This window comes from Anser anser (assembly GCF_964211835.1).
Source record: "Anser anser genome assembly, chromosome: 6".
NCBI lineage: Eukaryota > Metazoa > Chordata > Aves > Anseriformes > Anatidae > Anser > Anser anser.
In genome coordinates, this window is record NC_139726.1 from 31,667,874 (window position 1) to 31,688,423 (window position 20,550).

General features: G+C 54.6%; 2 protein-coding genes and 2 long non-coding RNA genes across 5 annotated transcripts in view; 1 reads left to right on the forward strand and 3 right to left on the reverse strand.

Annotated features, from left to right (window-relative positions):
* Positions 1-3,243: 3,243 nt before the first annotated feature.
* On the reverse strand, positions 3,244-5,800 carry LOC310901563 (putative methyltransferase). The gene is made up of 6 exons (XM_083841421.1): positions 5,470-5,800; positions 5,087-5,247; positions 4,634-4,847; positions 4,211-4,311; positions 3,835-3,972; positions 3,244-3,588 (listed from the first exon to the last, which is right to left on the reverse strand). The coding sequence occupies exons 1-6, from the start codon at positions 5,578-5,580 to the stop codon at positions 3,498-3,500; spliced, it is 816 nt and encodes a 271-aa protein (XP_083697547.1). The 5' UTR covers positions 5,581-5,800; the 3' UTR covers positions 3,244-3,497.
* A 1,049-nt stretch (positions 5,801-6,849) lies between these two features.
* Positions 6,850-10,843, reverse strand: LOC310901574. Its single transcript, XR_014585909.1, has 2 exons — positions 8,536-10,843; positions 6,850-8,121 (listed from the first exon to the last, which is right to left on the reverse strand). It is a non-coding gene; the product is annotated as an uncharacterized lncRNA (long non-coding RNA).
* MREG (melanoregulin) lies at positions 8,119-19,863 on the forward strand. Of its 2 annotated transcripts, XM_083841422.1 has the most exons (6): positions 8,119-8,454; positions 10,850-10,945; positions 11,301-11,460; positions 16,682-16,772; positions 18,117-18,280; positions 18,648-19,863. In XM_083841422.1, the coding sequence occupies exons 1-6, from the start codon at positions 8,363-8,365 to the stop codon at positions 18,765-18,767; spliced, it is 723 nt and encodes a 240-aa protein (XP_083697548.1). In that variant the 5' UTR covers positions 8,119-8,362; the 3' UTR covers positions 18,768-19,863. The 2 variants fall into 2 exon arrangements, with proteins under 2 accessions (XP_083697548.1, XP_083697549.1); XM_083841423.1 differs by lacking the exon at positions 10,850-10,945.
* LOC310901572 overlaps positions 14,026-20,550 on the reverse strand; it is a 119,987-nt gene continuing 113,462 nt past the window's right edge. Inside the window, exons 19-21 of the long non-coding RNA XR_014585903.1 lie at positions 19,162-19,342; positions 18,417-18,532; positions 14,026-14,926 (exon numbers count right to left, since the gene is read on the reverse strand). This is a non-coding gene — a long non-coding RNA (uncharacterized lncRNA). The remainder of the gene's footprint in view (positions 14,927-18,416; positions 18,533-19,161; positions 19,343-20,550) is intronic.

Here is a 20,550-nt window from a genome sequence, read left to right on the forward strand (position 1 = left end):
AGCTCTGAGCACCCCGTGCCAGTGCCTGACTGTCCCCGGAGTAAAAAAGCGTTTGCCTGTGTTTAGGTGGCCTGCCGCGTGCCTGGGTGTGTGCCCACGGCCTGCTGGCCCGTCAGGAGGCACCACAGGGCCCCCGAGCCTCAGACACAGAAATGAAGCCCGATAACACGGTGGGCACAGGTGGGGCTCCCGCCAACCTCCCCGCAGCAAGTGGGTTGTGTCACTCATTAACACAGTCAGTAATTAAAAGCCTGAGGCGCAGCCAGGGCTTGGTTCGTTAGCTTGTGCTATCCAAGAGTGGGAAATTGTTCTTTCCTTTCTGTCCAGTTAAAGAAACAAACAGATTTGGAAAAAAACTTTTATTCAGTGCAGCGTGCTCACGGTTGGTAACAGCTATGGAATACAAGCCCGAAGCAGCATAAATAACTTCACGTCAGCTTCCCAAGCAAGGCACAGGCCATCCCTAATAAAAAGCACCATAGCAAAATCCCAAGGGGACTAGGAACAAGCTCTTCCCCCGTGGAGGAAGTATGCGTCCTCGCTGTGGGGCCACCCTTGCGATGCACCCTTGCTGCATCCTCGACGTGGCCAGAGCGTTGTCCCCTCCCAGCGAGGAGGCAGGAGGGGCGACGCACCCACCGACAGAGCCAGGTCACCCCTCCCTCAGGTCCAGCTCTGCTCCCACGGCCCCATCCACACCACAATCCAAAAAAAAACCCGCAGAGCCCATTGCTGGCAGCCGCGCTCATGGGAAGGAGCAGCCGCAGGGGATGCTCGTTGGGTTTTGGCTCGGCTCCTTTGGTTCGTGATCGCTGCGGTGGCTTTTATCGCGCACATGCCATTCCTGGTTGGAAGAGCAAACCGAGACGTCACGTCTTTACGCAGGCAAGCAGGAAATCCCAAGGTGCCAAAGGAAAAGCAAAAACAGAGCGGGGAAGCCGGGGCTGCGAGCGCAGCCAGCAGGGATGCACGCGCCGCGTGGCCTGGCACCAAGGTAAGAGCAGCGGGCAGGGAAACCCAAAATCTTGCACAAGCAAGGGATGTCTCGGACAGTAATACCATGCTGGGACGTACCCCGAGCCCTGGCCCAGCTGCATTTGGCATGGCTCCTCCGAACCGTGCTGATGCCAGCTCTGCCACTGCACCAGGGTGTCACTGAAGAGGGTCCCCCAAAGCCACCACGGCCTGGGGACACCGTGTGTAGCCCAGCAGGGCTTCAGAGTGGCACAGGCAGCAGCGACGCAGCCCCTCACCCGTTTGTTTCATCCTACAGGCGAAGGGGCAGCTATGCCGCGTTAAGAAATTACTTGCTTTCAATTTTCATCCACTGTGCTGTCGATATATCGGGCAACACAAAAGTATTTACGAGTCCCAGTCCAGAAATAGCTACAAAAGCCATAAAAAAGCACTGTGGGGGTTGGCTCAGCGTTTTTCCAGAGCAAGGAATCCCAAGCACGCAGGAGATTCCCAGGCATGGAAAGGAAAGCGAAAGGGGCAGGGGTGCGCAGGCTGGGTGCCGTGCCAGGGCTCCGTGACTCACCGGGCGGCTGGCACGGGGCAGCCTCGCTCACAGCCACGTGGCTGGGGCGGGATGGAAGGGACGGGGCTGCTTCTTCCCACCCTTCTTGGAGCCACTCAGACAAAGTCTTGGAAAAGCGCCCCCAGAAAGGAACAAAACAGCACCCCAAAAATGCAAAAAGCAACACGGGCAATGCGCAGGAGCCCTGCCCGCTGTCCAAGGGGCGCAGGGGCGGGGACATCAGGTGGCCACCGCTTGTGCCACCTGGAGCTGCTGTGCCCACGCCTGCTTCGGTGATGCAATCCCTGCCATTTCATCACTACAGCTCACCTGCTGCGTCACCCCGCTGACACCGGCACCAGTGGGAAGGGCCCTTTATGGGAAAGCTGGGCAGTGAGCTGTTTAAACAAGCTGCAGTAACTTTAAAGCTTTTCTTTTTTGTTTCTTTCCCCTAAAGGGTTTGTGCAGGTGCTGCAAGGACACACAGGGCCCCCAGCCCCATTGGGATTTCGGTGCAGCACAGGGCTTTCCTCCCAGGACCTCCCATCCTCCTGGCAGCCACCGACTGCAGACAAAACCTTTGCTTCCCCCCCAGCAAGCTGAGCCCCACGGCACCAGCCCCCTGCATCCCGATGGGGACGTGCCCAGGGCCGAGCGCCACTACCAGGTAGCAGAGGCTCCATCTCTCCGTGCCCGTGGGCCCACAGCTGGTGGGCACCTCCGGCTGCTCTTCCCACTGAGCTGGGCTGCCCAGAGCTTACCCCGCGTGGAGAAGCCCTTTGATGGGCCCAACGCACGGCCCCTGGGGACAGGGCTGGTGACAAAACCCCCTTCCCTGGGAGAGAAGACCCAGGCCTCGGCTCTGGGTTTACAGGAAAGGGAAATGGCCCCACAGAGACTCAAAGCCTCCAGAAAGCAAACAGGAGGTGTCAGGTACCGATGCAGACCCGGCTTTGAATCACTGTCTCTCAAACACAGCCGGTATATTTGGTTTGCAGAGCAGATAAAAAACAAGGCTGGGTTAAAGGGGCGTGCGAACATTCTCCTATAGGAGCAAGCCCAGAGAGGCTCAGAAACCACAGCAGCTGCCGTGCTGGGGCTGAGCAACTTCTGGGCAGCTTCCACAGGCATCACACACCTCCCAGCTGCGTTGTGTGGTAGAGCAAGCCCCCAGCCTGTTCCCAAGAGACAAAAAGCTGCAGAGAAGCAGGCTGAAAGGTCACTCTGGTTAGCAGGAGGCCTGGGCTGCAACCTCAAGTTTCTGTCTGCTTGCAGGCCAAGTACCTTCCTTTGAAAGCATGTGATGTATGGAAGTGTTTTTTGGTGGGAAAAAGCTGCATCTCCCAGCCCAGAGAGCAGCTCAGGGGACACCCGGGGACTCCCATCCCTCGTGCTTCTCAGAAATGCCACTGAGACTGGGGCCCACGAGCTGCCCGTGTTGTCTTTGCACCCAAAGGAAAAAATGTCGTAAGACAAGAGGCTTGGTCCTGCTGCTCTGCTCCTTCCCCTACCACCAAGACAAGGTGCACCCATGAGCAAGAGGAGGATAAATTATTTCAGAAACTGGCCAAGTTACAGTCTGAAACTGGCTTCTCCCCACTTTCTGCAGTGATGCACATTAGAGCCTCTCTACCCCATAAAGCAGGTCCCCGGTGAGCAGTGCTCATAAAGCGCAGTTACTCTAACCCCAGCAGATGCTCTATTAAGAAGCAGCCACAAGGAACTTTATTTTATTTTCTTTTAATTGTCTAAGGAATGTCAGCCACATGGGACCCTCCCAGCACCAACGGAGCAGCGCTGGGCAGACCAGGACTGCAGCACAGACAGGGTCTTGCATTCAACCCACATCTGCTTTCCAGAGAAGGTTAAGGATTTTTAAGGTTTTAATCACCAAAATCACCAATCTTCCCAGGGAATAAGAGCAGGATATTAGGAAATCTACTTTTTCCTTCCCTTCCAGCACCAGAGGCTTTTGCTTTCACGCTTCCTTGTGCCCCAGTATGCAGACGTGCCTCACCCAGAACTCCAGGGGTGTTTCACGCGAGGGGACCCCCATCACCTCCAGCAACCTGAAAGAAGCAGAGGAAGGGTCTCCTGCCGTCTGGCCAGCTCTCACCAGACGTGGGACAACATCCACAGCCAGAGATAAGACTTTCCCCACTCAGAGCATCTCCAGAGCATAGAAGCTTGGGCTGCAGACGCACACCGAGGGGTGTGTTACTTCAGCTTTGGAGGATCCCCACAGCCTCTCACTGTTTGTTCACTGTTTGAGAGGGGGTCTCCATGCCCTGCTCATTTTCCTGAGCACTTTTTACCTCTTTTCCATCTCCGGGAGGAGGGTTTTTGCAGCTTCGGGGTCGTTCTTCATGAAGACTTGGTAGGGAGAGGCAGATTCTAAGTACCCAACCACACCAGCAACCGTCATGGGAATTTTGTCGTAGATGTCGGTGATTCTAGAAAAAAAAGTGGGGGGAAAAAAAAAGGAGCACTGGCAAACAAACTACAGGCAGTGGAGCGAGGATGACTGCAGACTGGGGTGGTGACAAGTAACACATGACATTCTCAGAGGTCCAAAAGAGGTAAGCATCACAGCATTTGATGGGGGCAAGAGTGGTGTCCCCGCAGCCTGCCAGAGGAGAGGCCTGCCACCTTTGCCCACCCGTGGTGATGCACCAAGGAGTTTCTGCTCACCTCTTCTTGTCTGGAAATGGCAAGGCCTCGAATATCTCTTTGTAGTCTTCCAAGACGTGTTTTACTCTATTATGTGAGTATTTTAAGAGCTGTCCCCAGGTCTGTGGAGACAGATGATAAACAAAAGCACTTGAAGCTCTCTGTATCTACTTAACTCAGGCTCGCTTGGCCCTAGATCTGAGGCATACGATTTTTTTTTTCCTTCACTTTTAACTACTCCTTGCATTTAAAATTCAACACCTTGCTCAGCATCGAGAACATAAGCACACTATTTTATTATCGACATAAGCATTGCTCTGCCCCATCCCCTGGTGGGTGGGGGTCCTTTCGCTGCACCCACAAGCCCATTGCTTCTCCTCTTTCCACATTTCTCGTTGCCCAGACCAACAGGGGAAGCCCCGAGGCTTGGGTTTCATCCCTTACCTCCCTGAAGATCTGGGTCAACTTCTCGGAGCAGGTTCCGTAGTGCAGGCTCATGTCCACGGTGTAGGTGCTGATGGCCACGCAGCCGCCCGGCCTCACCACGCGGTTCACTTCTCTCATGAACTTCTCGATGTCGAACCAGTGCGCGGCCGTGAACGAAGCAAGGAGGTCAACCGAGGCGTCCTCGAAGGGCAGCTCCTCCGCAGGGCACACGCTGGGGATTGGGGAAAAAAAAGCAGAATATATTGCAGGAAATTAGGAAGGTACAAAATCAATGGGCATTTTTTGGTGTGCAAGGCTGGTGTGTTATAAGGGCATATATTTTTGGTGTGCTATAAGGGCAGGATGATGCACATGCCAGGAGTCCCTCCAGGTGGGACGTGCTTCACCACCCATACTCAGCCCACCAGCTCGGTGTGAGGACCCAAATTTTGCCTTGGCCCCGGTACTCACAGGTAGGAGACGTTGGGAGGCGAGGGGGCAGCCTTGGCCTCCTGGATCTGTGCCTGGCTGATGTCGGTGCCCACCACCTTCGCGAAGCGCTCCGCCAGGAAGCGGGTGCCTTGCCCCGACCCGCAGCCCACGTCCACGGCCAGCTCCGTGGGTTTTGTGCCCTGTGAAGCAGGGAAGCAAGCACACCTCAGTCCAATACCCCCAAATCCTACGTTTTTAACCCCATTCCATGCCCTGTGCACACCCATGCTGCAACCCGTGGAAAGGCTCAGGGGGCATCCACGCCTTGCAGACTCCTCACCACAGCCCCACGCGATGCAACGCCCCCCCGTAAAACAAAAGTAACCCCCCCACACACCACATTTGGGCTGTGCCCTGCTCACCTTCTCCCTCAGGTAGCCGAGGATGGCTCCCTGCAGCTCCTCACCGGGGCTGAAGCGGTATTTCTGGTAGACGGCTGCGTGCCCTCTCCCCTCAAACATCTGCGTGGCCATGCTGACAGCCACAAGGCCTTGCCCTGCGCCGCCCAAATCCTCCCGCCTCCACCGCTCAGCCTCCGGGCAGCCAGGAGGACTTTGCCCTCACCCGCAGCACCAGAAGTGCTCTCGGCCTCCCACGGCCTCTCCCCGGGCAGCGGAGGCCGCAGGCCCCGGCTGCCTCCCGGAAGCCTGAGCAGCCATAGCCTGCGTAGCTCGGCCGCCGAGCAGGCGCCGCTCGGCACGGAGAGGCCGGGAGGGCTGCCAGAAGGATGTGCTGCTCCCTTCGCAGGCAGCACGCAGGGTTTTTTGGAGCTGCAGGCAGCGGAGGTTGAAGGGTTGGAGCTGCAGGCAGCGGAGGTTTAAGCTGTTGTTCTTTTTCCTCCTTTGAACGCAGCATTTTGCGGGTTACAAGGCGAATTGCTCCCTCTAGAGCAGCCGTGGAGCTGTACCAGCCACAACGCTGGCTCTGCGCGCTCACCCCTATGGACATGCATCGGTGTGGGGGCCCCCCAAAATTTAACGCTGCTGCTGGAGCCCATCCCCTGGGGCAGGCAGCGGCCTGCGCCCTCTCCTCTGCACGGTCACCGTGGTAATTCAGCAAAGTCCCAAAAAGCACACAAAATGGGGGGTGCTCGGGAGCCCTGCGCCCCTCAGGAAGCAGATGTGAAGCCCAGCAGACACCGCAAGCTGGAACCAAGCCCTGCAGGAACCCCAGCCCCTATTACACAGCCTGGCTGTGCTGAAACACCCTCCTGCCACCCAGCAGAAAGGGAAAAAGCACCACCAGCGCCTTCATAACCCTGCTGCCAGCATCAGGAGCAAAGCCCCTCACCTGGCTCCAGGCAGGATTTTACCATTTGCAGAGGCAACCGCTCGAGTAACACTTATTGCACACACCTGGGGCCAGCAGAGCTTGGATGCACCCCAAGTAGGTTCCTTCAATTTGTAATTTGCTTGTGAGTCTCCGATAATAAGCAGAGATTTTGAGCCCACGCTACTGTTAAGGGACCAAAAGCCACTGTATTTTCTGGCGTGGAAGAGCTGCTCCTTGAGATGCTGGCTTTCTACCCAGAACACAAATTCCATTCTCTGGCAGGCCTCACTCTGTAATGGTGTTTATGCTGTCCCAGCAGTACCTCTCTGGAAGAAAAAAATAAAAATCTCCCCTAATTTCACTACAAAAACTCTTAACCACCTCCTTTTCCTGCAGCTACAAAGCACTTGTTACAAGACTCATAAATGCTTTCTAATTAATTACACATATTTTCTAAGCGGAACATGAATTTCTCCCTGATTTCCTTCTTGACCATATTTTAAGCACTTCAGCTCTGAGCCTTTTGGATTTCTGGCCGGGCTAATTTAAAATATATGGTGTAAATGTGTGTAAGTGTATGATGAGCGTATGATAAGTGTATGAGATGCGATGGAAATCTCTACCACCAGGACTATTTTGGGGAAGGTGAAGCAGGAACGTGCGTTCACGTGTGTGCAAGTAACTACCATGGCCGATTGCTGGAGCGTTTTCATAGTGGCTGGCACGTCTTCTGGCTGTCCTTGTGCTCAAGCACATGAGAGGTTGAAAAGAAGCAAGGGCAAGCTGCAGGCTATGAGGAAACCTGTGGAAGAGCCCTCGGCTTTGAAATCCTGCCTGGCCAGTCAGCTCATCCCGTGGAAATCCTGCCCTGTGAACGCTTTACACACAGAGGAGCTGAAAGCCCTGGCTGAGCAGAAAAGCTCAGCGCTGGGACCTTCTGGAAGCAGCATGGAACAAGTCCTTCTCCCGCAATCTCACCCTTTAATTAAAGAAGATGGGAAGACTGGCTGGGGGAATGATTAATGAAATGAACAAGTCACATGAGGATCTGTGGCTGGGCCAGGGAGCATGCCAAGCTCCCCACACAGGCACCCAAAGCTCCTCTTGCCTCCCCTTCTTCACCTTGTGCCACTATTTCCTTATAAAAGTAGCACCAAGAGCTTAATTTGCAAATTGAAATGAATTAATTAATTAACCTCCCGTGGCCTCAGGCAGATGTGGATGTGCCACGGCACCTTCGTGGCACTGTCATCCTGAATTTCAGCCCTCCGTGCCAAGCGAAGGGTGCCCACGGATCAAGAGCACCACGCAGTTTCTCCGAGGAATGATGCAGAAGCACCTCCAGAAGCTCATGGAGAAGCTCGTGGAGAAGCTCGTGCACCCGCCTCGAGCTTCGAGGACGTGCCACGGGCGTGCTGGTGCTGGCCAAGAGCCTGGAGAAGTGACGGGTTGATCCCAAGCGGGCTCGCAGTGGGCCACGCACCAAAACCTGGACCCAGCGAATCCCCCTTCTGCCCCAAACGTGGGTCTGTCAGGCGCAGCGCCCGGTCCTGGGTGGGAAATAACCTCTGGGGTGGCTGTGGATGCTCTCCGCTCCCCAAGTCGAGCGTGCTCCTTTCGGGCGTTGGGCGCTGCCGACACGTCCCGGCCGCGTTGTGCAGGCACGGATCCGCTCCCCGGGGCTGCCGAGCATCCAAGTGGCCATAATTCACCGGAAGGGGACGACCGTGGATCGGCGAGGCCTGGAATGAAGAAGAGGGAGAGGAAGAGGAGCGCGCACCGCCTTCGTTTCGCCTCCCTGCCCGCGTTTGGGCCGCGCCAGGCTCCGGCGGACGAGCGCGATGGCTCCCAGCGGCTGAGGCCGGGGGAAAGCTGCGGGAGGAGCGGATCCAAAGCCGGGGAAGGGCTTGGGGAGGCGCCGAGGGGCCGGGGGCGGGCAGAGCCCGGGCGAGCAGAGCCCAGCGCGGCTCCCTGGAGGAGCCCATGGGGCTGGGGGCTTGGCTGCGCTCGCTGGGCGGCTGCTGCGGCTGCTGCGGAGGGGAGGCGGCGGCCCCCGAGAAGGAGCCGCTGCTCAGGTGAGTGCCCCCCATCCCCATCCCCGCGCCCCCGGGGCCAGGGGGATGCTCCGAGCCCAGCCCCTCTTCGCCTTCTCCCACCTCTGTCACCCTTTCGGCTGCTTTTTGCCCCGCTGGAGGCTCCGGGGAGGGGGTTGTGTGCAGGGTCTCGCCCCCCGTGGCGTGATGCCGCTGCGTGCGCTCGGCTCTCAGACAAATGGAACAAGTTTTCGGGAGAGAAGCGGCAGCTGCATCTCCCCCTGGGGAGACCGCGGGGCCGAGCCTCGGGGTTGGGGTCTCCATGGGGTGAGGAGGAATGAGGGGGTCCCACCTGGGCTCCCCACACCCCTACAAAACCCCACGGGCTGGGGATGCTGGGGAGGGCGAGGGCGGCACAGCCCCTGCGGCACGCGCCGTGGCGTTGAGCAGCGTGCACGCTGCTTTCTGGGGAGATTTCCTTTCTTTGCTGTCCGGCTCTGAGGTTGGGAAGAGGACAGACCCGTGCCCACGCAGAATTGGGGTTTGCACCCCGCAGGTGGCTCCGTGCACGGCACCTCTCCATCCTCCCGCAGCGCCGCGGGCGTGGGGGGGCTCCCCGGACATGGGGTGACCTATTTAGGGAGCGGGGAGCCACGGGAGCTGCCAGCGGGGATGGAGGCGCCCTGATTCCGTGCCGCTAAAGCGGTTACCTCAATAAGAACCGGATAATCCCCAGCGTGGGGCCTGCAGCCCAGGAAATTCGTATTAACCTAATGCGAGCTGGGTGCACGTGCGGAGAGGTGCGAGCGTGGCCGTGCACCTTTCTTTAGCAACATGCCTTCGTACACCCGTCCACTTATTGCTGGCTGTAAGCAGGAAAGGCTGTACAAATGCTGGGCGTTTGAAAGGCACCTGCTACTGCGCAAGTGTGGCCGCGTTAATTAACCTAATAGCCTAATCACTGGCTTGTCCCTGGATGGGAGGCTTTGGGGTTTTATATTTCGAAGCGGGGATCTCGCGGGAGCGCGGTGCTGTTTATTTTGTTGCAGCGCTGTTTAAAGGGAGTGACTTGGTGGGGATTTCAGCCCTTTACTCTTCGGGAGCTGAGAGCCCTGGGATAGCCCCCTAAGTGTTGACTCTGTGACTTTTCACCTTAATCTTCCCAAGCCATAAATCCGATATTCAGAGAAGGAAGCAGTGATGGGAAGGAAACCTGTGAGCAAAGCGTTAATGCTCACCGCTTCTGGATAAAGACCAAAAGGCAAAGCAGTCTGAGTCCCCTCCGGTCCCATGGAGGCTGCTGCAGCTGGCCTTGCAGGCTGCCCTTCACATGCTTGTTTTTCCCCCATTCCTTCAGTTTTGGTGATGTTTGGCAGTACGGCGTGCTCAGGGGACGCTTGCTCTGTGCCCATGCTTCCCGCTGCTGCTCGCTGTGTTTGCTTGGCTCTGCTGCCTCCTGGGCAGCGTTGGGAAATGAAGACGCTTTGGGAAGCGCCCTGCAAGCTGTGAGAGAGCGGCTTGTAAAAGCTGAGGCATGTTAGCGTTATTGCCAAATAGTGTTTCCATGGTAAGCCATGGCTGCAGGTGGCTCGGTGAGTAGGAGGAAGCCCGCTGAAGGCAGGAGGATGGCGATGAAGGCTTGTGAGTGATGCCCCGTGGGTTGGGATGCTGTGTGCCCTGCAGGGAGGCTTGGAAAAATCACAGAAACCCTCCTGGCATGGCTGGATGCTTGCTCTGGTGTCCCCACGACGTCCCCTGATCCATCCACAGCATTTGTTTGGGGCTGGCCGGGTGTGAAGACACTTTGGGCAAGCCCGTGTTGGCAGGGCTGAGTTATGCCATCCACACCCTCACCCTTACCTTCGTTTGCTTGGCTTCAATGGGAGATTGTAAGAGATTATCTTTCCCCTTATTACCTGTTGCTCAGGTTTTTGGTTTGCTGAGTCTAATTAAGCTTCCTGCAGGAATGCTGATGTGAGTTTTGCTGTCTTATCCATGTGCTGGAGCTCCTCTTAGCACCCTTTGTAATGCCCTGACGTCACAGGTAAAGCACCCACAGTACTATCTGAGGTTTGACTGGATGGGTTTCTAGAAAAAGTTGACCCCATGGAATTAAACAACCCTATAAAAAAACATGCACTACCACTAGCAACAAGCACAGCGCGTAGAAAAGCTCCTCGTCTCGGTGGGGACAGCCTCCCCAGACGGTGATGCTCTGCTTTGCTGACCATTGATCGAATAAATCCCGGATTTTCTCAGCAGGCTGAGGAGGTCACCATCCCGTGCAGCCCCTGCTTGAGCAGGGTCACCTCCAGCAGGTTGCCCAGGTCCGTGTCCAGCTGGGTTTTGAGCATCTCCATGGGTGGAGACTCCACAACCTCTCTGGGCAACCCATGCCAGTTTTTACTTAACATTAAAACAATTTCCTGCATTTCAGTTTTCATCATACCACACGGCAGCACCAAGAAGGGTCTGGCTCCATCTCTCGCTCCCTCCCACCAGGAATTAGGATGGGATCGGGTATTCAGATCAGGCACGTCGATGAGATCGCCCCGAACCACCTCTTCCCCAGTCCCAGCTCCAACAGAAGCACCATGTGTCTTGTCCAGAATAAAACACTGCCCAACAGCCGTGCCTGTGAGGAGGAGATGGGTGGGCGAAGCCTGAGGTTGAGAAGAAGTTGAGCTCGGAGAGGCTGGGGGGGATTGCACAGGGGGGCCATGGGGAGATGTGCTCCTAGGGTCTTCATTTTCACCAGGTGTGCCGGTGTGGACACCGTGAAAAGGGATTCAAGCTCAAAAAGAGATTGAAGCTCACAGAAGGGATTTTTTGGGAAGGCCAAGGTGATGCTCGGGTGGTTGACACAGCCTCTCATCCCCTCTCCGCAGCAACAACAACCCGTATGCCTCCTTCGGAGCCACGCTGGCGCGGGACGAGGAGCAGAACCTGTGGAGCACCCCGCACGACGTGACCCACACAGAGGCGGACGACGACCGGGTGCTGTACAACATGATCGTGGGCAGGAGCCAGCTGGACAAGGACTCCGAGGTGAGGGCGGGCAACCTGCCTTGGGCTTCACGGAGCACTGGGGTCACCGGCTTTATTTCCTAGCTCACCAGGACGGGTTTTGTCTGATACGTTGTTTTGGGGTTTCTGGGATGGGATGGTGGTAGCTCTGCCTGCGGTGGCCACATCCCAGGTTCACATGGCATCGTCAGTGCCTTGGGCTGAGCTGCTGCTCCAGTGAGATGTTGCCTTAGACACTTCTCCAATGGGTTATAGGACAATTACCAAGAAGTGGAGAACTGGCACGTCACAGAAGGGAAAAATCATCTCTGTTACATAAACACTGCTTTGAAGCCCTCATTTCCTTCCCCAAAGCACTTCTGTGCAAAGGAGATTTCAGCGGCCTGATTAGGACCGTGCTGTAGCAAATACAGATGCCTTTCCCCCTCTCTGATTGCTTTTCAGACTCCAAAATGTTTTCAGAAAAGCCTGGAGGCTTCCCGTTTAATTTCAGCACGATCCCATTTCATCCAAGAGACCGCAAGACCATAACTCCTCCCCGCTGCGAGACAGTCCCCTTAAACCAAAACCTTTCACTAGAAGGTATGACTGAGATTGAGAAAAATGTTTTAAATATCAAAATACCCTTTTCTTTCCCCACTTTATCTTCTCCACCTTACAATTGCTTGTCCTGGAGAAGATGGGGACCTTCACCCAGCTTAATTGGGTTGAAGGAAACGAGGACAGCTCCGTTCGGGGGCTGGGTGCAGAGCGGGGTGGACTTCAGGGTCCAAAGCAAAGGAGAGCACATGATAGTGCCTGATTTCAGCCTTTTAAGGCCCATTATAAGGCAGGAGTCATAAAGAACTATTATTAGCTATAAAACGGTATCCTAAGTGCTAAATGATGGCTCCCTGGGCGAAGGAGTGCTGTATGTCAGCCTCGCTGGGGTTGCAGATGTGAGTGTAAGTCGGGGGCAAGCGAGCAAGTGCTTCTGCTGCTGCTTGTGCCGAAACAACTGCACCATTTTGTTTGCAGCACGATTAATAAAAAACCCTGAGGAGCACGACATCAGGCTGACCTGGAAGCTTGCTGCAGTGCAGCGTGGTTGGAGAAACTCTGAAGGTTTGCATGAGCTGCAGCGTGGGGCCGTGTCCCGTGTATGTGCTCTGCAGCAAGGAAAACTGAGGCACGCAGGGCTGAGACACACACATTGCTTAGCTTTAGTCTCATGCCTCCCATCCAGGTCCTGTAATTTGCTTAAAAAGAAGACTCGAGGATATACAAGCTGTTGTAGTCCTCAGTTGCAGCCCTTTCCTGGTGCCAGGACAGGGAGGAATTTGGCCTGGGAACCCAACATTCCTCCGGCCGGCCCCGGGTGCTGAAATCTCTCCTTACTCTCCAGCGAGCACTGAACAAAACTAGGCCAGATTGCGTCGCCCTCTCCTCCTAATGAAAGAGAGAAAAGTCTAATTGCAAAACAGTGCTGGCCTGCGAAAGCCATAAGCTGCTTTGGGAGCTGCTGCTGGCAGCTGGTTCCCAGGGAGCACGCAGATGCTGCGGGGCAGGGGACGGGCCAGGGCTGCTGCTTCGTGCTGAGCACAAGCGTCACGAAACCATCCCTCCATTTGCTCAATCTCGGTTAAAATAGGACCGAAAGGAGAACTGACCCCTGGATCTCTGCCCCTGGATTTAACTTCAGCATGCGGTGCGCTTACTGCGTGCTTCCTTCCCACCTTTATCGCCGTGATTTCCTAGCACGGGGGGCTGGCAGGACCACAAAGGGCAGCTCTCTCCATGTGGCTACGTGACACCGCCGCGGCATTCAAACCCGTATCGCATTTTCCTCAATCTACCCCATGTCTGCTTCCTGTTGCATTTTCTGTTTTAAAATCACTGCGCACGAAGAGACAAGTGCTGTGAGCTAGGACAGAAGCGGGGGGTCAGGATGCAACGGCAGGGGAAAGCCTGGGCGCCCCATCGCCAGCAGACTGATGAATACCAAGGCATACCAAGCTGTACCTTTTTGGTGGCGATGCCAGGAGTCTGAGCTTCTGGGCATCAATGAACAGATGAGAAAAAAATATGTTTTCCTGCTTTGTGCTGTTCCCTGAGCAAGCCTGCGGGGTTTGGTTGGTGGAAACCGCCTGGTAACTCCGCGTGGTGCCCAAGGGTGGCCTGTAAGCATCCTCGGAGGAGCCTGTTGACATTGTTTGCCTACACAAGCATTTTTTGGCAAGTCTTTACATCAAGACAGGCCGTTTTTTCTGAAAGAGCAGTTGCAGCCCCTGTGTAAGTGGAGGAAGCTGGCGAGGGGTGAGCACCGCCTCCCCATGTCTAATCACAACAGAGCAACATTCGAGGTGCAGCACAAGGCGGTGATTTCCTGTGCTCACACAGCAGCAGAGACTTTGGATGCATCCGGTGTTTCTCCTCCCTGCCCCTTCCCTTCGTAAAACTTGGCAGCTCCGGTGCAAATTCCTCGTGCCCTCGGCTTGCATAAGGCCAGCGGCGCTGCTCCTCGTCCAACCAGGGCAGCGAGCTCCCAGGGGCAGGCGCTGCGCCGCCCCGGGCGAGATCAGAGCTCTCAGCGAAGCTCATCAAAGCTTGGGTCAATGTTTTGAATATGGAAAATTCCTTTTTTTTTTTTTTTTCCTGCGGCGGTGTCAAACCTGTTGTGGTATGAAATAAAAACTTGAATCTGGAGGTGAAATGAGAACCTCTAGGAAAACGCGGTGTGATTTAGGATGCTGTGCAGAAATGGGGCAAGGCACTGTTCCAGCAGGCAGCCTGCTAGCACGGAGGGAAGTGTTTTATGGGACTGTGTTTATGGGACTCCACTGATAACGGACAAGCTGAGATGTGGGAGGACGGCTCAGTGTACGAACGTACCTGTGTTTGTATTTGTTCAGCTTCTTCATGCTGGGTGAGAGCAGGAGCACCCCTGGGTGCAGGGTGCTACCTCCCTGGCCCGGGGTTTTGCAGTTTTTCACTAATAACTGTGTTTCAACCCCATTTCTTTAAAAAAAATGGCAAACAGTGGTATAAATTGCTTTCAAGGGAATAAGGGAAATGGCCTCGGTAGGGGGTTGCTTTGGCAACGTGAAGAAAACTCCCTGCTAATTAGGAAATTTCCATCTGAGCGGGGATGAAAAGTCCGGCGGCGCCTGCCTGCCCTTGGCACATTTGTTCCAGAGTCACGGAGCATCCTCCAAGCCATGTTTTCCTATTCAAGCCCAGCTCCAAGTTGCTCGCCCTGCTGAGGACGGGAGGAAATAACACCCCACAGCAGCAGCAAGGGCCAAGGGAGCACAGGGTTTGGCACGAGCCCCAGCTCCCTGCCCTCGGGTTTGGAGCATCCTCAGCCTCGTGATGCTGCCCGGCCCCGCCGCAGGTCACCTCCTGGTGACTCAGGGATGCACATGGGGAACACCCGCCTGCTCTTGGCTCTGATGTTGCTTCTTCCTGCACGGAGACAAGGGGCCAGACAGCATTTGCTCTTCCTCTGCTGTGTAGTTAAAGGGAGAGGCTTTTTTAGATTAATTTTGGGGGTAGAAAGCTCCTGTAATTTCTTCGTTAAAGCAGCGCAGTGGGCAGCCCCCTGCTGCAGTTAGGACGGCTGTGCTGAGGGGAGAGGTCGGTGGTTTCTGAGGCTGGTGGAGAGCAGGGCATTGCCCAGCCTCACCCAGATAATCCCTGCTTTTCAAGCCTTCGTGCTGTCTGGAGGGCAGCCAGAGGTGACAAACGGCAGAGACAGGTGATGCTCATAAGCACCATCTCTGGTACCAAAGCCTCTCTGTTGCACCCTCCCCAAATTCTGCAGGGCAGTGTTCGAGGTCCTCTGGGACTGGGTTCACTCCGTAGAGCAGCTCAGGAAGCAGGATGTGCAAGGAAGCCATAACCTAGATTCCCTCAGAACAAAAATAGACGGGGGAAACCTCGCTGCCCTGAATCCAGAGAGCGTCACGGCTCTCTCCCAGCCATCAGCTCGGCAGCCTGACCCCCTCCTGCTCCTGCTTCCTCCCTTCCTACAGCCAGGGGCTGGAGCAGCTCTTGGCTTCCTTTTTCTGGCAGCCAGGTGCCCTCGTGTGCATGCTGTAAAGCTGCACCTTTACGTGGCAGGCATTTAATTCTCGGCAGCCATGACATATTGGCCAGCTTGGGAAAAAAGCAGTAGGAAAAAAAAAAAAAGTAAGAAATCTGCAAGAAATCTCCATCTCGAAATCTCCATCTCTTTACCAAATCAAGGAAACTCAGTTAAGGCAGCAGCTGCTGGAAAAGCAGTGGGGTTCCTGAAACGTAGTCTGCCTTCGTAGATATTCATCACCGCCCTGAACCCAGGGAGGAAAATCCCAGGGGGGCGGCACAGGTGAGCACCTGTTTATTCTGCAGGAGTCCGCCTGTGTTGTCTGCTGCTCAGCAGTGTGATTAATTAAGGCTGTTAGCACGAGGAAATGATCTGAGCGATGCTCCAACCCGCTGCGTGGACGCTGCTGTCAATGCATCCTTCCCAGCGTGCGTATTTACATCGTCTATTTTTATTGTTCCCAACTGCTTTTGAAGACCTGCCTGCTCCAGGAGGAAGCCAAACAGGGGGCTGAGCCCTTTGGAGAAGACACCGTGTCCATGACCATGCACAGCAGCAACTTTAAGTTTTCTACAGGCTGTCATCAGCTATTAGAAATGTGCCGTGCCAGTTTAACCACAAGGGTATGCGAATAAGGTGTTGCAATAGGCTGTAGAAGGTAATTATTGATATGTGCTCATGCTTTCTCAAGCCGCAAGGGTCAATTAAGGCGTTTTCACAGCCTGAGGTTTTGGTACTAGCTGGGGTGTCAGGGTTTGGGGTAAAAAAGGGCTCTGGTTCGTGTTGTTCCCCATGCAGGACAGCACCACCATGTCCAGCACCGAGCACAGCGGCAGGTTCATGCTCTCCCCGTCCCACCAAGGAGCCCACCTCGGCCACCAGTAACACCCAGGCTAAATTCTGTGATCCCAGCTCAAAGGAACTGGAAGCCTGCTCAGCCTGCGCTAAGGAGATACAGAGATGCTGTGCCAAAAGCCAAGCTAAAATATCCTTCCTTGCTCAGCATAACTTCTCCCAGAGGCACCAGAGGCCTGGCCGTTGACCTTCACAGTGATCCCTCGCTGCCAGCGTCACTGGTTTAGCTCTGGCTCCGTTTCTAGAAGCTGAAATTCCTAGAAAAGCAGCAGAGCCCCACCGTGTGCAAATGCCTGACTATGCTATCTCTTTGCTTTGCAGGAATGGCAGAAGCTCAACTATGATATCTATACCTTACGGCAAACCCGGAAAGAAGTGAGAAGCAGGTGGAAACACATTTTGGAGGATTTAGGTAAGCTGAAGGACAAAACGATGTCATTACTGTGGTGCTGAGTGAGAGGTCCCATGACCGGAAAGCCCAGGGACCACGGCCAGCAGAAGGCGGGGGTCCAGGAGAGCCCCTCAAGCCCACCAATGCACAGTCATCCATGTCTAGTTTCCTTCTGCAAGTTAGCAGGAATAGCTGGGAGCTCCCCCTGTGTTTTATAAACAAGATAAGCAGGGAGAACTGAATATTCCTTCCAGATTTGATCACAGATACCTCTAGTTTTCCTCCTTGGCTCATGCCACTGATCGGAGCGAAACCACCCACTCTCTTTGCTCCAAAGTGAATCTGAAATGTTCTTGCACCAAAAAAAAATTGCCCAACATTGTCACTGGGAGGAAAAGAGATGGGGATCGAGGCCACTCCTGGCATCTGGATGGGAGGAGCACCGAGAACTTACAACCAGGTATCAGCACTTGTCTGTGCCCGGGTGCTCCACAGCCTGTGCAGACCACATGTGGGAGAGAGCACTTGGTCCTTACATCTATCCCTGCGTGTTGAGAAAGACTCTCCCAGGTCCTGAATCTGCCCCTGGTCATCGACAAAGGCCCTCCCAAGCAGCCACATCTCCCTCACATCTGCAGTGGCTCCAGAGTTGGTTTGCAAAGGGTAGGAAGCTCAAGGCCTGGGATCTTCTGGCCGTAGCAGAGCGAGATGTGAAAGCAGAAGTGAAACCTACTATCTCTCGCTAGCTACACCTGTGTTTTAATCATAAGACCATCACTCTTTTTCCTGTAAACATTTTCAGATAAGATGCATTGCCACCAGCTCCCTGGAGCTGAGTTAGTGGTAGCAATTACGTGATCACTGCCCTGATTCATCCTCCTCCCTTTTCCTTCCCTGGGTACCTTTCCTATAAGAGATGCTGACTGCTACGGGAACGATCTCACGTGCATTCATTACTGCCAGAGGTTTTTTATCGCTTTCACTTACAGCTTGCCAGCAACATACTGCTGTAATCACTGGGGTGCCCCGCCAGCCCCGAAAGCTCTTGCACCACTTACATCAGGAGCATGCAGGAGCTGAATCAACACCCAGGGTTTGGGTGGGGTGATCGTGGCCCTCCTCTGGAAAACTAGCTACTTGCTCTGAATTTTCTTAATGATATTTATTCCCCAGGCAGCAAGCTCATGCCTGCCCCAAGTGCAGCCATGGAGCTTGCTGTGGAAAAATCTGGTTTGTTTTAGTATGTAGGGAAAGCAGCAGCCCAGGGTGGAGGGGGAATGAGGAACTTGGCAAGAGCATTTAGTGCTCAGGGATGGCCCCTGCTCTCCGTACATTTGTCTCCTTTCTCTAACATCTCCTCCCCAGGTTTCCAGAAGGAAGCAGACTCCCTCCTGTCCGTGACCAAACTCAGCATCATCAGCGACTCTCAGAACATGGGCAAAGCCCGGGACATCCTGCTAAAGCTGTCCGAAGAGACAAACATCTTCCCGACCAGCTGGCAGCTCTCCGAGCGCTACCTCTTTGTGGTGGTGAGTAGCTCCGAGCGTGCCTCCCTCCCTGAAACCCCCAGCTCTGCAAATGGGCTCATGCACAGGGGAGCAGGTAGGTGACCTCCAAGTGAGCTCAAGCACAGGGGAGCAGGTGGGTGGAAGGAAATTCAAGTACCTGGTAGCATCTGGAGCATCTCCATCAGATGTTGCACCTGTAGCTCCTTGGAGACGTGACTTGCAGCATCATCAACTAGCTCCCGAAGGTGCTGTGCAGTTGGGTGCTCTCGTAGCCTGTTAATGAGGTGGGAGAAGATTAGACCTCAATCCTGGCTTAACCTGAGAGCCACAGAGGGGGGACCCCGACCAGGCAGCCCATGCTGATTGTAAAACCCTGTTGCTTTGGCAGGACCGGCTCATAGCTCTGGACGCTGCGGATGAGTTCTTCAAGATGGCCAGCGTGGTGTACCCAAAGAGAGCCGGCGTGGAAAGGGTGGATGAAAAGCAGGTCTCCGTTGGGATGCCCTGAGGAGCACGCCTCGCTGGTGCTACAGCGGGATTCCCTCCCCTGGGACCAGGTTCCCCTGCCGAGGGCTTGTAGCACAAGTAGTGCCCTTCCTTGTTCCCTGCTGAGAAGCGAGTGGGCTGCCCGGAGCAGAGCTGAGAGCCAGGGGTGCTCCATGGGGAGGGTATGGGAAAAGGGCTGGTGGACCCCAAGGTGCTCCAGGAGAAGGGAGCAGGAGCTGCTGCAGCGTTGTCCTGGTGGCGGCCCACCAGCTGGTAGGCACGGGGGAAATTGCTGCTCCCAGTAGCTGGAAAAGGTGGGACGTCTCCGGTGAGGAGAGCCACGTTGCTCCCTTCATGCTATCAGCCACCTCCCTCAGCCCTCCCATCCAGGAGAACCAGCGAGGAAGGGAAAATACCTCGGTCGTCTACAGCTTTGGGACATTGCTCTGTGTGCTGCTCCTCATCCTCGTCCGTGCCGGGCTGGTCCCAGCTGCTGCAGGAGAGGAGCTCACGGCTGGAGCCTCGTTCAGTTGGGTGCTGGGACCCCAGCAGTGAGCAGTTCGGAGGCGTTTCTCTCGAGGGATGCTCAGCCCGACACTGTAAACAAAGGTAGATTTTAGGGAGGCTCCATGGTGGGACCTGCTGACAGATGTTCTCCTGTAACACCCTCAGACTGGTCACACCAACGTCTTCATTCATTTCTGAAAGTTCGGGTCTTAATTGCAATAGGAACAGCACCACAAAATTGCACGTGCTGTCCATGGATATGGTCACTGCTCTTCATGAAGATGTTAAATGGACACCCTTCATATCTTTGTGTGTGTGTGTGTGTCTGATAATGAGCAATAATTTTAAAACACTGGATTTCACCACTTAAAAACAAGTGGAAGTTCATTACTGGTTATCACGTTTGCTGCTAACGGACCAGTTGAAAATGCTGGTTGCTTAGGACCTCCCAAAACAGCAATATAGAGCTTTTATTTGTTTATACCTACAGAGTTTGAAATATATATATATATTTATGAAACGTTTCTGCTTGTCAGTCTTCCTGGGAAACATTTTTCTCAGCTCTGGACATCAATGAGAACTGAATTTAATAAACAAAACATGCTACAAAACCGAGGTTTCTTGCTCTCTCTCTGACCCTATTCAGGAAACAACATTTATCTCGCCTGCTGATAGCAAAAGGGCTGAGGTATTTGCAGAGCGTGGGCTTCTGCAACCTGTTCTTTACACACTTATACAACTTACCTGTTGACTTGCAAGAGAAAGGTCATTTTCCAGCCTAAGACCCAAAGCCTCCGTAGAAGATGATGGGGACTGAAATGAATTTCAATGGGATCTGGAGCTCAGTGCCCAGTTCCCGCTGATTTTTTTTTTATTATTTCTTATTTTTTTAGCAAAAGTTGAGCTGCACTTTGGAAAGCCTCCCATGTTTTTATAGAAAATAAACAAAGTGCACGGCAACTCTTGCGCTGAAGGGTTTGGTCTGAACAAACTGTTGCAGAACAGGGAGAGCCGGCGGCCCGAGTAAACCCATGCCAAGGTACACACCATCATGCAAAAGCCAGCCCGTGGGATATTATCATTTTGTACCTCTATGTGTTATGTAAAGCCACCTGAGGTGCTCCTCAGCCTTGTGCTCCCTTCTGTGATGTAGGGGAAATTAACCAGGCTGAGGGACTCATGCACCAAGTTAGGTACTGGTCACCTCGTGTCAATCCCAGCTCTTCTGCCTAAACCTGGCCAAGAGGATAGTGCAAATATTGCAGAATAGCCTTTGGTTAAGTGTAAGGATGGTGAAT